The sequence below is a fragment of the Geotrypetes seraphini genome, chromosome 11 (genome assembly GCF_902459505.1).
Source record: "Geotrypetes seraphini chromosome 11, aGeoSer1.1, whole genome shotgun sequence".
Lineage (NCBI taxonomy): Eukaryota > Metazoa > Chordata > Amphibia > Gymnophiona > Dermophiidae > Geotrypetes > Geotrypetes seraphini.
The window spans coordinates 126,558,042-126,575,052 of record NC_047094.1 but is presented as its reverse complement, the minus strand read 5'-3'; the positions used below and the strand labels follow the sequence as shown (position 1 = coordinate 126,575,052).

At 42.3% G+C, this 17,011-nt stretch overlaps 1 protein-coding gene across 1 annotated transcript in view; it reads right to left on the bottom strand.

Moving 5' to 3' along the window:
• LOC117368880 overlaps window positions 1-17,011 on the bottom strand; it is a 499,867-nt gene that overhangs the window by 232,383 nt on the left and 250,473 nt on the right. The window contains exons 27-29 of the mRNA XM_033962624.1: window positions 11,695-11,736; window positions 3,460-3,483; window positions 951-998 (exon numbers count right to left, since the gene is read on the bottom strand). Coding sequence (XP_033818515.1) covers window positions 951-998; window positions 3,460-3,483; window positions 11,695-11,736 — 114 coding nt within the window. The remainder of the gene's footprint in view (window positions 1-950; window positions 999-3,459; window positions 3,484-11,694; window positions 11,737-17,011) is intronic.

The following is a 17,011-nucleotide window of genomic DNA, read 5'->3' as shown; positions in this document are numbered from 1 at the left end:
TTCTACCAGAGCCTTTAATTCAGTAGCATAATTAAATGAAATAACTATTTCTGAAATTTATGGGGACGGAGGGTATTCCTCACGGGACGGACGGGGACGAAGGAGATTCCTCGCGGGGATGGGTGGGGACGGAGGGATTCCTCACGGGGATGGGTGGGATTCCTCACGGGGACGGGTGGTGATGGGTGAGACTTTGGCGGAGACGGGTGGGGACGGATGGGATTTCTGTTCCCGCGCAACTTTCTACCCTGAAATACTCGGTCATAATGCTGAGCACAATTTGTGGAAACTGTGTACACTCAAATGTACACATGGTATAGCTTGTAAATAACTTTTCTAGTAAATTAAAGTCATACTGGTTTTATAACTATAACTCTGGAGTTGTCTGTCATTATTTAAACTCCTTACTGAAGTAAAATAGTATTGTCACAGAAAGGAATGATTATCCTTTCTGCTATGAGCTTTCACCATTATCCATTATATCAGCTGATTTAATCACAATTTATAAGAACCACAGGATAATTCAGGACATTTCCTCCAAACCCATATACTCTCTGATCACCACTTACATAGCCGTGATTTGAAACATCATGGCTATAATAACTCACTCCAACTGGCACACATTTCAAATGCTATACAATGATATGGAGCTAACTCTATGGTTAATCCCTGGAGCCTTTGAAATTTGTTCTCCTCAGGTGAATAATGCTGAACAATCCTCTAATTGATTACTTGCATAAAACCAAAACGGACATAACTGGCCTTTCAACTTCACCCAATGGACAAACATGACTGAAAAGGTGGGGAAAACAAGAATTGAAATCATCTTTCATCATAATTTATGTGTGTATTTTGTAAACTGCTAAGAATTGTAGATCAGCGGTATATAAATTTATTTTTAAACTAAAACCTGGATGGCAGTTCATCTGTTTTACAGATTTCATGCTTACCAAAATCTACTCCAGGTGGAGGTGGCGGAATCTTCTTTGTTTCTGAGCCTAGTTTGGGGAAAAAAACGAACAAACATATTTTAGTTTTATTTGAACATAGTTCTAGTTTTATTTATATTTTCTTCAAATGTTTAGGGGTTGATATTCAGTGTGTGTTTAAGTGGGCAGGATAGGTTCTGCCTTGTTAAAAACCATGATGAGCTGGCCAACTGTTGATATTTAATGCCCATTAACTGAACAGTGCTGCTGAAAATCAGTTCTGACTGTAACAGCACTCTCCAGTTGGTTTGGGATAGGAGTCAGGATGGAGCCAGACATGGGGACAGAATTTATCCCCGTTCCCGACCTCCACTGGAAACAAATAACCTGGTCAACAAGTCCCCACTTGCAGTACAGAAAGCTTTTTGGGAGCTAGGGAGGGCTTAAAACCTTGAGTAAAGGATGTAGCTTTTTCAGAAATACTATCTATATATGGAAAGGGGGAAGAAAGAGTGTAAAATACAGAAAACTTCAATAGGTGCCTCAAAGACTGCTGTCGTCAAAAAGGCTTTCGGTAGATAGGAGAATTGGGAAATACATGGAGAGACAAGACACTGTATTGTAATGATAGGCTACAACATACTATAGAAGGAAAAAAAAATCCTTGCTGAAAAATTTAGACCATATAGAGCTCATAATCAAAACTTAAACACATTAAAGTCCTATTAAAGACTTGTTCAACAAATCTCTGGAGACGGGAGTGATTCCTGGGGATTGGATAAGAGCGGATGTGGTCCCTATTCATAAAAGTGGTCACAGGGATGAAGCAGGAAACTACAGGCCGGCAAGCCTCACTTCAGTTGTTGGAAAAATAATGGAAGTGTTGCTGAAAGAAAGGATAGTGTATTTCCTTGAATCTAATGGGTTACAGGATCCGAGGCAACTAGGCTTTACAAAAGGTAAATCGTGCCAAACGAACCTGATTGAATTTTTTGATTGGGTGACCAGAGAGCTGGATCGAGGATATATGCTAGATGTAATTTACTTGGATTTCAGCAAAGCCTTTGATACAGTTCCTCATAGGAGGCTCTTGAACAAACTTGAAGGGCTGAAGTTAGGACCCAAAGTAGTGAACTGGGTCAGAAACTGGCTGTTGGACAGACGCCAGAGGGTGGTGGTTAATGGAAGTCGCTCGAAGAAAGGAAAGGTGTCTAGTGGAGTCCCTCAGGGTTCGGTGCTGGGGCCAATCCTGGTCAATATGTTTGTGAGTGACATTGCTGAAGGGTTAGAAGGAAAATTGTACCTTTTTGCAGATGATACCAAGATTTGTAACAGAGTAGACACCGAAGAGGGAGTGGAAAATATGAAAAAGGATCTGCAAAAGTTAGAGGAATGGTCTAATGCCTGGCAACTAAAATTCAATGCAAAGAAATGCAGAGTAATGCATTTGGGGATTAATAATAGGAAGGAACCGTATATGCTGGGAGGAGAGAAGCTGATATGCACGGATGGGGAGAGGGACCTTGGGGTTATAGTGTCCGAAGATCTAAAGGCGAAAAAACAGTGTGACAAGGCAGTGGCTGCTGCCAGAAGGATGCTGGGCTGTATAAAGAGATGCGTAGTCAGTAGAAGGAAGAAGGTGTTGATGCCCCTGTACAGGTCATTGGTGAGGCCCCACTTGGAGTATTGTGTTCAGTTTTGGAGACCGTATCTGGCGAAAGACGTAAGAAGACTTGAGGCAGTCCAGAGGAGGGCGATGAAAATGGTAGGAGGCTTGCGCCAGAAGACGTATGAGGAGAGACTGGAAGCCCTGAATATGTATACCCTAGAGGAAAGGAGAGACAGGGGAGATATGATTCAGACGTTCAAATACTTGAAGGGTATTAACATAGAACAAAATCTTTTCCAGAGAAAGGAAAATGGTAAAACCAGAGGACATAATTTGAGGTTGAGGGGTGGTAGATTCAGGGGCAATGTTAGGAAATTCTACTTTACGGAGAGGGTAGTGAATGCCTGGAATGCGCTCCCGAGAGAAGTGGTGGAGAGTAAAACTGTGACTGAGTTCAAAGAAGTGTGGGATGAACACAGAAGATTTAGAATCAGAAAAGAATATTAAATATTGAACTAGGCCAGTTACTGGGCAGACTTGCACGGTCTGTGTCTTCGTATGGCCGTTTGGTGGAGGATGGGCAGGGGAGGGCTTCAATGGCTGGGAGGGTGTAGATGGACTGGAGTAAGTCTTAACAGAGATTTCGGCAGTTGGAACCCAAGCACAGTACCGGGTAAAGCTTTGGATTCTTGCCCAGAAATAGCTAAGAAGAAAAATTAAAAAAAAAAAAAAAAAAAATTTAAATTGAATAAGGTTGGGCAGACTGGATGGACCATTCGGGTCTTTATCTGCCGTCATCTACTATGTTACTATGTTACTATGTATCTAAAAGACAGGTCATCGATAATCAAACTGATTTTATTTATGTGTCAAGGAACTTTGCCTCTGAATCCCGCTGACCCAACAATTGTCAAAACTCACCTCCACCTTCAAATGACCATTCTCCTGAAAGAAAAATAGATATTTTAATGTGAGCAGACACATTTGGCAATTTTATTCTATGTAAAAGTGTTTAGAATATCCAGTCCTACTATAATCCCAGGACAAGCAATAAGCCTATTCTCACATATGGGTGATGTCATCCACAGAGCCCGGATGTGGACAGCCTTGCAAGCAGATTTGCTTATAGAACCTTAGAAGTTTCAAGTCAGCCGCACCGCGCATGCGCGAGTGCCTTCCCGCCCAGCGCAGGGCGAGTCTGCTCAGTTCTCAGTTTTCTACTCTCTGCATTTAACTTTGTTACTTCGTGTCTTCTCTCACCACGGTTTGTGTTTATTTTCTTCTCAAATCGCTGTGTTCTTTTCTTTCTTTACAGTTTAAAAAAAAAAACCTTTATATTTTTCCTCTGTACAATTGGCGGGTCAGGCCGCTCAGCTGCAGCCCGCGGGTTTCGAGTTCGCTACGGCTATTTTTCCTCCTATATTCCGGCCAACAAAGGGCTTCAACAAGTGTAGCCAGTGCCAGCGTGCTATTTCACTTACGGACCCACACTATTGGTGCTTCAAGTGTCTTGGGCCGGACCATCAACCGAAGTCATGCGAGCACTGTGATACTCTTCAACCTCGAGCCCTTAAACGTCGTCGGATTTTACTGGAGAAGCTTTTCGGAATGGACTATTCAGTCACACCCTCGACTTCGAAAGCAGCCTCAGTTCCACCATCTACTGAGGGTCCTCCTGCTTCCACGACTCTGACCTTGAGCTTCTTAAGACCTTCCTCATTTGAAACGTCTCTCAGCTCGAGTACACCTGCTGTATCTTCCCCTGAATCCTCAGGTCACATATCTCAGCAGAAAGTTCCAGCACTGGTCCTCAAGTTTTCTAAGATTTCTAAGTCAAAGCACATTTCCACAGCCACTTTGGAGCCTATAGCCGTAGCAGGTGGTCCGGTTTCAGATGCGGATCCATCCTTGCAGGCTTTCTTCCAGACCATGTTAGAACAGCAATTTGTTCAGTTCATCACCAAAATGGGACCGAAGCTGTCTTTTCTAATCCAGCCTGTGCAATCGGCAGACTCCCGCGAGGTCGATCCTCTTCCTATGCCTCGAGCTGAAACTTCACACTCTATGCAGGGAGCAGAGACTTTGCGAGTGTCTGGTCTGGCATCTATGCACTCTAAGCAAGGAGTAGTTTATTTGCGAGTGTCTCGACAGGAATCCTCATACTCCATACTAGGAGCAGAGTCTTTGGGAGTGCTTCGAGATTCCTCCATCAAGTCTCCTGAGCTTTGATCTACAGCTTCTAGCCCTATCCATTCACTGGTAGCAATGCCTGCTTCCATCTCCGGGGCAAAGTCTTCTCGATCTTTGAGACCTGCTTCTAAGCACCACTCTCGTCGTCAATCGAGGCCTTCCTCGAGGCATACCTCCAGGCATAGCTCTTCTTCCAAAGAGCGCCCTTCTTCATCTAAGCCTCAATCCACACCTTCCAGCTCTTCCACACCACCGACTCCACGTTCAAGGTCTCGGTTTCCACACCTCGATGACTCAGCGGCTTCCATTGCCTCCCCATGTCTCCTTATTCTTTTGAGGATTATTTCCCCAGTGAGGCTTCATCTTTGACCCAGGATGCCTCAAGGTCATCGAGCCCCTCTCGAGGCAAGGCATTGGCAGATCAGTTGTCTTTCTCTTCTTTTCTTCGCCAGATGGCTGATGACCTAGAACTTCAATTGGATGCTGGTTCTAAATACTCTAAGGAGTATCTCGAGGATATGCATCTTCCTCTACCTCCTGCAGAGTCACTTAAGTTTCCTCTACACAAGCTTTTGTCTCAGATTTTTACACGATGCCTGGAGACTCCTTATACAATTCCTGCTGTTCCAGGCAAATTGGAGTCCAGGTATAAAACTCTGCATTGCAAAAGATTTGAGAATTCACAGTTGTCTCACCAATCCCTGCTTGTGGAGTCCTACTTGAAAAGATCCCATCCTTCCAGAGTTTATGCTACCTTTCCTCCTGGAAGGGAAGGGAAAACTATGGACAAGTTTAGACTTCTCCTTTATCAAAATGCTATGATGTCCTCCAAAGTCCTGAATTATAATTTAATTTTGTAACTTATCTCAAGTTCCTCATTGATCTCTTCCTAAATTTCTCAACTATTTAGATACACAGAAGCACTTCGAATTCCAAGAAGTCACAACTCAGATTACATCTTCTCCAGTATTCTTATGATGCCTTCAAATTGTCGGCCAGGGCAACTGCATTTTCAGTAGCAATACGCCACCTGGCCTGGCTTCGCATCATTGACATGGACCCTAATCTTCAGGACCACTTGGCTAACATTCCTTGTACAGACCTCTTTGATGAATCTAAGCCAGCTCCTGTCAAGCCTTTCTGACCTCCTCCAATCTTCCAGATGAGTGGCTCCTTACTATCGTCTGCCTCCCAAGAAACAGCAGCATAAGAAGCAACAGAAACCTGAACCTTCTGCTGCACCTAAGGCTGCACAGCCTTTTTACTGTTTAAAACAGAGCATAACCTCCACCGTTCCATCTCTGTCCTCTCTTTCCCTTATAGGAGGTCGTCTCCATCATTTTTATCACTGATGGGAGACAATTACATCTGACCTCTCGGTGTTGTCAATCATCAGGGAAGGCTACTCTTCATTTCACTCAGGTTCCACCGGAGCTTCCTCTGAGAGAGTATCCTTCCAGTCCATCCCAGACCGTCCTTCTTCAGGAAGCTCAAGCTCTGCTTCGTCTCCATGCAATCGAACCAGTTCCTTTGGAATAGCAGAACAGGAGGTTTTACTCTCTCAAAGCTTTTCAATATCTTCTTCACGACCAGGTAGTCCTCATTCGGACGAACAGCCAAGTCGCCATGTACTATGTCAACAAACAGGGGGGAACGGAATCTCCCTTCCTTTGTCAAGAAGCTCTGAAGGTTTGGGACTGGGCAATCTTCCACAACACCTTCCTCAAAGCTGTCTACATCCAAGGTCAAAAAATTGCTTGGCAGACAACTTGAGTCATCTTCTGCAACTCAATTCCTCGCCTCTTCATCACATTTTTTTCACAGGGGGGAATGCCTCAGATATATCTCTTTGCAGCTCCCACAACCAAAAACTGCCCCAGTTCTGCTCCAGAATATATTCTCCTCATCGCCTCGAGGCAAATGCTTTCCTACTGGAATAGACAAATCTTTTTCTATATGCTTTCCCTCCATACCCTCTCATTCTCAAGACTCTTGTCAAGTTGAAGAACGATCATGCCACCATGATTCTGATAGCTCCTCGTTGGCTGAGACTACCTTGGTACTCCCTTCTACTTCAACTCAGCAGCAGGGAGCCGTACCCTCTACCACTTTCTCCATCTCTGCTTACACAGAGTCAGGGATCTCTACTTCATCCCGACATGCAGTCTCGACACCTAACAGCTTGGTACCTCTCAACATAACTCCTCTTCATTTTTCTCAACCTGTAAGAGACATTTTAGAAGCTTCCAAGAAGCATGCCACTAGACAAAGCTATCGCCAAAAATGGATGAGATTTTCTATGTGGTGCTTTTCTCACGCTAAGGAGCCTCAAGATTCCTCCTTATCTTCTGTTCTAGATTATCTTTTGCACTTATCCACTTCTGGCCTCAAGTCTTCATCGATCCGAGTCCATCTCAGTGCAATTGCTGCTTTCCATCAGCCTATTGAAGGGAAACTCCTCTCTGCTCATCCGGTGGTTTCCAGATTCATGAAAGGACTTTCAATGTCAAACCCTCTCTCAAACTACCTCTAGTGGTGTGGGATCTCAATGTTGTTCTCGCTCAATTGATGAAGCCTCCATTTGAACCAATATCTACGGCTCATCTGAAGTATCTCATTTGGAAAGTGGTGTTTATCATTGCCCTCACATCTCCTCGTAGAGTCAGTGAGCTGCAAGCATAAGTTGATGATCCACCTTTACAGTTTTTAATCATGACAAGGTGGTCATCCGTACTCATCCTTAATTCTTACTCAAAAGTGGTCTCAAAATTTCATCTCAATCAATTTATTCTACTTCCAGTAATTTTTCCAAAGCCTCATTCTCATCCTGGAGAATCAGCTCTTCATACTCTAGGATTTAAACGCGCTTTGGCCTTCTACTTGTAACGCACCAAACCACACAGAACTGCTCCTCAACTTTTTATCTCCTTCGATCCAAACAAGTTGGGACATCCAATCTCTAAGCATACCATCTTCAACTGGATGGCTGCTTGTATCTCTTTCTGCTATGTCCAGGCTGGATTACAACTACAGAGTCGAGTCACGACCCACAAAGTCAGAGCAATGGCAGCATCAGTGACTTTCCCCAGATCCACACCTATTGAGGAAATTTTCAAAGCTGCTACCTGGTCCTCATTCATACTTACACTTCTCACTATTGTCTGGATGTTTTCTCCAGACGGGATGGCCATTTTGGCCAGAGAGTATTACAAAATTTATTCTCCTAAGTTGCCAACGCTCCCATCATCCAATTCTGGTTAGCTTGGAGGTCATCCTTATGTGAGAATAGGCTGCCTTCTTCTCCTGGGATAAAGCACAGTTACTTACCTTAACAGTTGTTATCTAGGGACAGCAGACAGCTATTCTCACAGCCCACCAACCTCCCCTGGTTGGCTTCTCTGCTAGCTATCTGAACTGAGGAACATAAGAACATAAGAAATGGCTTCGCCGGATCAGACTCTAGGTCCATCCAGTCCGGCGTCCCGCACCCGCGGAGGCCAAGATAGGTGTTCTCTGCTGAGAAACCTTGTTTACTCGTATCCCCCAATGTGATTTGCAAGAAGGTGTGCATTCAACTTGCTCTTGAATCCCAGAATGTTGGTCTCCATCACAACCTCCTCAGGGAGAGCGTTCCAAGCATCCACCACTTGTTGTGCGAAACAGAACTTCCTAATATTTGTCCTGGGCCTTGTGCCCCTCAGTTTCAGACCTCTTGTCCGGGTCACATTTGACAATGTGAATAACGATGTTTCTTGCTCTATTTTGTCAAATCCTTTTATTATTTTAAAAGTCTCTATCATGTCTCCTCGCAGTCTTCTCTTCTCGAGGGTGAACAATCCCAGTTTTCCGAGGCGTTCTTTGCAGCTCAAATTCTCGATACCTTTAACTAGCTTCGTGGCTCGCCTTTGCACCCTCTCCAGTAGGGTTATATCCTTCTTTAGGTAGGGAGACCAGTGTTGGACACAGTACTCCAAGTGTGGTCTGCCATTGCTCTGTAAAGCGGCATTATGATGTCCGCCGATCTACTTGTGATTCCCTTCTTTATCATACCCAACATCCTGTTTGCTTTCTTTGCTGCCGCTGCACATTGAGCCGACGGCTTCAGGGTCCTGTCTATCAGTACCCCCAGGTCCCTTTCTTGTTCAGTCTTGCCCAGTGTCACACCTAACATTTTATATTCATGTTCCTTGTTTTTCTTACCCAGGTGCATCACTTTGCATTTTTCTATGTTAAACTTCATCTGCCACTTTTCCGCCCATTTCTCTAGCTGGTTCAAATCTCTCTGAAGTTCGTCTCTGTCCTTTTGTGACCCAACTACCCGACATAGTTTTGTGTCATCTGCAAACTTGATTAAATTACTTGTTGTTTCATCTTCTAGGTCGTTTATGAAGATATTGAACAAGATGGGCCCAAGAACCGATCCCTGGGGTACACCGCTTGTCACCTCTTCCCAGTCCGAAAACTTCCCTTTTATGCCCACCCTCTGCAATCTGTTTTCTAACCATTTGCTTATCCATCTTAGTATATCTCCTTCTATTCCATGATTTTGTAGTTTCTTCAGAAGCCTTGCGTGGGGAACCTTGTCGAACGCTTTCTGGAAGTCCAAGTATATTATATCCACCGGTTCACCGCTATCAATTTGTTTGTTCACCTCCTCAAAAAATTGAAGTAAATTAGTCAAACATGACTTCCCTTTCCTAAAGCCGTGTTGGCTAGCTCTCATCAGGTTGTGATTTTCCAGGTGTTGCTCAATGCTATCCTTTATTAGTGCTTCAATCATCTTCCCAGGAACCGACGTAAGACTCACAGGTCTATAGTTGCCCGGTTCTCCTCTCGATCCCTTTTTGAAGATTGGGATGACATTCGTTATCTTCCAGTCGTCTGGTATTTGCCCGGTTTTAATTGACAAGTTAGCTAGGGATTGTAACAGTTCTCCGATTTCTATCTTAAGCTCCTTTAGCACTCTTGGGTGAATTCCATCTGGTCCAGTGGATATATCACTCCTCAATTTGTCGATCTGATAATATATCATGTTCAAATCCACATTTACTGTGGTGAGGCTATCCTCAATTTCTCCCTTGAATGCTCTCCCTGTTTCTGGCATTAATGCAGTGTCCTCCTTGGTAAAGACAGACGCAAAGAATGAGTTTAGCTTATCCGCGATCTGTTTGTCTTCCTTGATGCACCCTTTTCTTCCTTGGTCGTCGAGAGGGCCCACTGCCTCCTTAGCTGGTTTTTTCCCTTTTATGTATCTAAAAAGGGCTTGAAGTTTTTGGCTACTTGCACTATCTTTTCCTCATAGGCTTTTTTGGCGTCTCTTACCGCCTTGTGACACTTCTTCTGGTCGACCTTGTGACTGTTCCAGGCCTCCGTTGTGTGTTCACGTTTCCATTTTTTAAAAGAGTTCCTCTTATCCCTTACTGCCTCCTTCACCTCTTTAGTTAGCCAAGCTGGTTCTCCTTTGTTTTTATTTCTCCTTCCTTTGGATATCCGCGGAATGTAGAGATTCTGCGCTTCGGTGATGGTATTTTTTAGTAGGGACCATGCTTGATCGACCGTTCTAATTTTGGCTGTGCAGGGCGGGAAGGCATTCGCGCATGCGCGGTGCGGCTGACTTATAACTTCTAAGTTTCTACAAGCAAATCTGCTTACGAAGCTGTCCGCATCCGGGCTCCATGGATGATGTGAGAATAGCTGCCTGCTGTCCCTGGATAATAACTGTTACGGTAAGTAACTGTGCTTTTTCAAGCTCTCTTATCTATCAGCTTCTAAAGCAGAGGTGTCAAAGTCCCTCCTCGAGGGCCACAATCCAATCGGGTTTTCAGGATTTTCATGCACTGCTATCATTGTATGTTAATAGATCTCATGCAAATTCATTGGGAAATCCTGAAAACCCGACTGGATTGCAGCCCTCGAGGAGGGACTTTGAAACCTCTGTCCTAAAGCATGAATACCATGAAGACTCACTAGGATACAGATATTAGGGAAAATTCTATAACTGGTTATCTCCATTTAAATGCTCCAAGCGTGCACAGTACGATCCTATTCTATTATGAAACTTAGGCACTTAGGCTCCAATAACCCAATAACACACCTCACATTTATTTATTTATACAAATTCTATACCCTTTCCATGATAATAACAAATTCAGATGATACACTTATTAAAATAAAAGAAATAAATATGACATATAATTAAAAACACTGAGAGGGGAGAAACTAATAGCTACTCATTCCAAAGAAACAATAACCATGCCAAATCAATGATATATAAATATCATATTGACCACATAAATAAGCGATCCATCCCTCATCTAATCCAAGGAGGATGAAGTGTTGATTTCAAGCTTTTTCTGAAGTTCAACAGTGAAGATTCTCCCTACAGATTCTTGGGAACCTTATTCAATGCCTCTATGCCTTTTGCACAAAAGGCCCTTTGTCTCCAATTTTATTATTTCTCTGCCAGGTAAAACTAACAGGTATTTGTGATTCCTCAAGGTTTTTCCTAGTTATTAATCATACTAGCCTTCAGCATAACATTTTCAGAGAGTCACAGGTTAAGAAACACACCTTTCTTTTATAGGAAACAAGAACAACTGCTGAAGTTAAAGTAAAGCACTACTTCTCCAAGGGCTCTTAGTTAAAAATCTTACTTGACAAAATTTATCTGGTCAAAAGAAGGAAATTCTTGATTACAAATATTTGTGTATCAAAGTTACCCAGACAAATCTTTTCAATATCAGCCTAATAGATTCTAGTCAACAAGTTTTAAAGTTGACATTATTATGGCAAAAGGAAGTCTACTATAAAGGTCCATAGTAGGTAGTACAGGCCACTGAAATTCTCACAGTAGATCATAGTGACTGCTAACTTAGTCACTGTATATCAAGTGTCCTTATGTACTACTCTTTTGCTGTGGTCCTTGGTAACTGTGTATATATTCCATAAATTTGTTTTAAAACTAACCTTTAATATCTCCACTTTGTATAAATTTTTGTATCCATGTTTCTGAAAGTAAAACAGATATGTTTATGTGATGAAGATATATTTTGCATCTTACTTCAAGGTTAAAGTAGTTGGGTCCATGTCTGCAAATCTGGAGGCTCCCTTATTCTAGGCCAGGGGTTAGCAACCTTTCTACAGCAAAGAGCCATTTTAACCTAAATGTTTGGCCCAAGATTTAGAGAGCTGTAATAGGTAGAAAAGGGGGTTTGATATATTCCAGGTTTCTCACTCTCACTTCCCTTCCCAAGGCCTAGCTTCTCTCCCCTCTTTCTCCCCTCCAAACCATCGAAGATCTCTGCACATCTCATTCCTCCCTCCCTCTTTCTCCCTTCCCCTCCCCCCAAACCATTGCCAAGGCTATCTCCCCTCTCCAGGCCCCAACCCTAAGATGGCCCTCCCAACCCTGAGATTCCCCATCTCCCAAGGGCCTACCTAGGTACTGGGTCCAACAAGGGGATCTTTGGGGTAGGAGCATGGCCTTCTTGTAGCAGCTCAACCCCATAATGCCCAAGCCCCTGTCTACACTGCCATGTATAGGTAGGTTCCCCCCTCCCAGGCCTACCGAGGTACCTGGTGGTTCAGTGGTGTCTTTCTGACAGGAGTGCAGCCCTTACATTTCTGCCTCCTAACAGCTGCCTTCTAAAATGGCAGCCTTGACCTATATATAATGGAGGGGGGGGGGGGCATTGTGGAGTTGAGCTGCAATGAGAGGGCCATAGGAGAACAGCAGTAACCACATGGGAGAAGAGCCATATCTGGCTTGGAAGCCATAGTTTGCTGACCCCTGTTCTAGGCCAGCTTCCATCAACCTGCCTGTAATTTGTTATAAAATGGGTATGTTGCCGGTTTATTTTCAAGAGTCCTTTTATAAAAAATGAAATAGTATTCTTATAAAATTTATTTGGTTGGGTAAAACTCCTAGAGTGGCTTTGGTATCTTTACAAAGACCAATTTCAGAAGGAGGGGTAAATTTTCCCAATTTTGATAGGTATCATCAAGCCTATATTTTGCGCCAGGGTATATATTGGGTCCTCCCAGAGCTCATGGAAAAACTCCCAGATTGGTTGTGGATAGAATGGCAACTCATGTCTCCATTACGCCTTTGTCATGTGCTCAGTGTAAAAAAGGCGTAGTTACAGTAAAAATAACTGAATTTTAGCTGATACATGGAAAACATTGCGGTATGTAAGTAATTTAACAACTATTCCAATTCACAAAATCTACAAATCAATCTATATGGGTGAACTCCAAGATTCAAATTGGCAGAGAAAGGCTCGTCTGGAAGTATTGGATGATTGCTTATATTAGATGATGTTATTTCTAATGGTAATATGCTTGAATTTTCACAGTTGCAACATAAATATGGACTTAATAGATCTGAAAGTTTTAGATGGTTGCAGCTGAAGCATGCCATTCAGGAGGTTCCCTGACTGGAAAAACCTTAATAATCATTATAGTATGGAGTTCCTATGCTTTAAGGCAGACTTCTTGGGTCACCAGGCCGCCAGTGGTATAAATTATTAAATGGACTTATTAAAAAGAAATTAAACACTGGTCTTAGAGACATTTAGAGCATTGAGATTAAGCATCAAATTACTGCATCTCAACGGCCACGAATTTGGTCTTGGAGGATGAGATGTACAGTGTCAGCATCTATGAGACAAACTAGGTTTTTTCTGTTACATAGAGCGTTATGAACCCCTGTTCGGTTACAAAAATTGGATAGCTCTAAGTCTAATAGATGTTGGCACTGTTATCTCGAAGCAGGGACTTTAAATCATTTATTGTTTTATTGTCCATTTATTATGAATTTCTGGAAATCAATTTGGGACCAAATTAATTGTTTATTAGATAACCCAGTGGCATTATCATATGATACTGTGTTGTTTGGTATGGCAATGAGAGCAAAAAGTCAGATTTCTACGAACAATAACAAATTATTATTCATAATGACTGGTATTGCCATTCAACAAATTATGTATAATTGGAAAAATTGGAGTAGATTAAATTATAATTTTTGATGGAATTCCTTATGTCATATATATAAAATGGAGAGATTTCTGGCAATACAGCGGGGTAGTTTCAAGAAATTTCAAGATATTTGGGAGACTTTAACAAAGTATTGTACTGATTAGATGAAATTTTCTTTTCCCTTAAATTTACAAGTTCAATTGTGAGGGAAGGGGGGGGAATTTCATAGTTATGTATTGTATAAGTATTGATTATTTGATAGGTAAAGGGGGGGAGTTAAGTATTTATCACGGTTACCATTGATGATTATTAAGTGATATAGATATTGTTAATTTATTTGGACATTTTATCACACTTATTGTAAGTTTTGAAAATGAATAAAGAATTTAAAAAAAAAAGAATAGCCTTACTGGGACAGACCAATGGTCCATCAAGCCCAGAAGCCTGTTCTCAGTTTGCCAATCCAGGTCACTAGTACCTGGCCAAAACCCAAGGTATAGCAATATTCCATGCTAACAATAAAAGGCAAGCAGTGGCTTCCCCCGTGTCTCTCTCAATAACCGATTATGGACTTTTCCTTCAGGAAATTGTCCAAACCTTTCTTAAAACCAGCTACACTATCTGCTCTTACCACATCCTCTGGCAATGCATTCCAGAGCTTAACTATTCTCTGAGTGAAAAAAATGTCCTCCTATTGGTTTTAAAAGTATTTCCCTCTAATTTCATTGAGTCTCCCCCTAGTCTTTGAAATTTTTGACGGAGTGAAAAAACAATCCACCTCTACCCATTCTACTTCACTCAGGATTTTGTACACTTCAATCATATCTCCCCTCAGACATCTCTTTTCCAAGCTGAAGAGCCCTAACCATTTTAGTCTTTCCTCATACAAGAGGAGTTCCATCCCCTTACCATCTTGATTGCTCTTCTTTGAACCTTTTCTAGTGCCACTATATCTTTTTTGAGATAAGGAGAACTGAATTGAACGAAATACTCCAGATGAGATCACACCATGGAGCAGTTCATAGACAGCTTGGCGAAAAACAAAGGCGCGCGCCGACAACTGAGCGCAAGACGGAGGCGCGTGCCCAAGAAAATTACAGTTTTTAGGGGCTCCGACGGGGGGTTTTGTTGAGGAGCCCCCCCCAGTTTACTTAATAGAGATCGCGCCGGCGTTGTGGGGGTTTGGGGGGTTGTAACCCTCTACATTTTACTGTAAACTTAACTTTTTCCCTAAAAACAGGGAAAAAGTGAAGTTTTAGGTAAAATGTGGGGGGTTACAACCCCCCACACCGCCCCCACAACGCAGCGCGATCTCTATTAAGTAAAGTGGGGGTGTTCCCCCCACGCCCCCCCTTCGGAGCCGTAAAAACAGTAAATTTGTGCAGTACGCGCCTCCACGCTGCGCTCAGTTGTCTACGCGCGCCTTTGTCCCGGCGCGCTTTTGACCTGACACCACATGGAGCAGTACAGGAGCATTATAACATTCTTAGTCTCGTTAACCATCCATTTATTAATAATTCCTTGCATTGTATTTGCTTTTTTGGCTGCTGCCACACATTGAGTAAAAGATTTCATTGTATTGTCTACGTTGACACCCAGATCCTTTTCTTGGGCGCTAATCCCCAAGGTGAACCCTAGCATCTGTTAACTGTGATTCAGGTTATTCTTCCCAATGTGCATCACTTTGCATTTGTTCACATTAAATTTCATCTGCCATTTGGACGCCCAGTCTTCCAATTTCCTAAGGTCCGCCTGCAATTTTTCACAATCCGCATGCGTTTTAACAACTTTGAATAGTTTAGTTTCATCTGCAAATTTAGTCACCTCACTCGTCATTCCAATTTCCAGGTCATTTATAAATAAGTTAAATAGCAGCAATCCCAGTTTAGACCCCTGCGGCACTACACTGTTTACTCTACTCCATTGAGAAAAATTACCATTTAACCCTTCCATCTGTTTTCTATCTAATAACCAATTCCTAATCCTCAACTTAACTTTGACACCTATCCCATTACACTTTAATTTTCTCAGCAGCCTCTCGTGAGGAACTATATCAAAAGCTTTCTGAAAATCTAGATACACTATATCAACCGGCTCACCTTAATCCACATGTTTATTCACAACTTCAAAAAAATCAAGCAATTTTGTGAAGCAAGATCTCCCTCGGCTAAACCCATGCTGACTCCGTCTCATTAAATCATGTTTGTCTGCGTGTTCCACAATTTTATTTTTATAATCATTTTTACCATTTGGCCCAGCACCGAAGTAAAGCTTACCAGTCTCTAATTTCCCAGATCTCCCCTGGAGCCCTTTTTAAAACTCAGCGTAACATTGGCCACCCTCCAATCTTCAGGTATTACTGACAACTTAAGCGACTGGCTACAGATCACTAACAGTAGGTCAGCAATTTCATTTTTGAGTTCTTTTAATACCCTGAGATGTATAGCATCTGGTCCTGACAATTTATAACTTTGTAACTTGTCGATTTGGCTTAGTACATCTTCCAGATTCATCAAGATCTCTTTCAGTTCCTCCACATCATCACCCTTGAAAACCATTTCCAGTTCAGATGGATCTCTTACATCAATTTCCGTAAAGGCCTAGGCAAAGAGTTCATTCAGTCTTTCCGCTATGGTCTTTTCCTCCCTCAGTGCCCCTTTCTCTCTTTAATCATCCAATGGTCCCACAGATTCCCTAACAAGTTTTCTGCTTCTGATGTACCTAAAAAAATTGCTAAGAATTTTTGCCTCTTTTGCAAGTTTCTCTTCATATTCTTTCTTAGCTGTCTTTATCAATGCTTTGCATCTAACTTGCCAGTGCTTCTGTTTCTTCCTATTTTCTTCATTCTGATCTTTTTTTTCCATTCTTTAAAGATGGTTTTTTTATGACTCTAATAGTCTCTTTCACTTTATCTTTTAACCAAGCCGGCTCTCATTTCCTCTTGTTTCCACCATTGCTGATACATGAATTACATCTGATCTGGACTTCCATGAGGGTATGTGGTTTTACTCCATCTTCAGAGCAGTTTGAATGTAATAGATAATTGGATGATTAAAAAGAGCATGGTCTTAAATATTTTTAGGCATAAGTTGGGGCAGATCGGTGATGTTTTTAAAAGTTAGGCATTAGTAGGTATCTCTAACACAATCACGCCTACATTGTAGGTATGGTAAATCCTGACCTACATTAGAGATGTCTACAATGTTGATATTATGAGTAATGTTGAGTAATGAGGGGGGGATACACCCATGGAGGTGATATCCCCTTGTCCCTTCCCCCTGTACTTCTTTAACTTTGCCGGCATGAA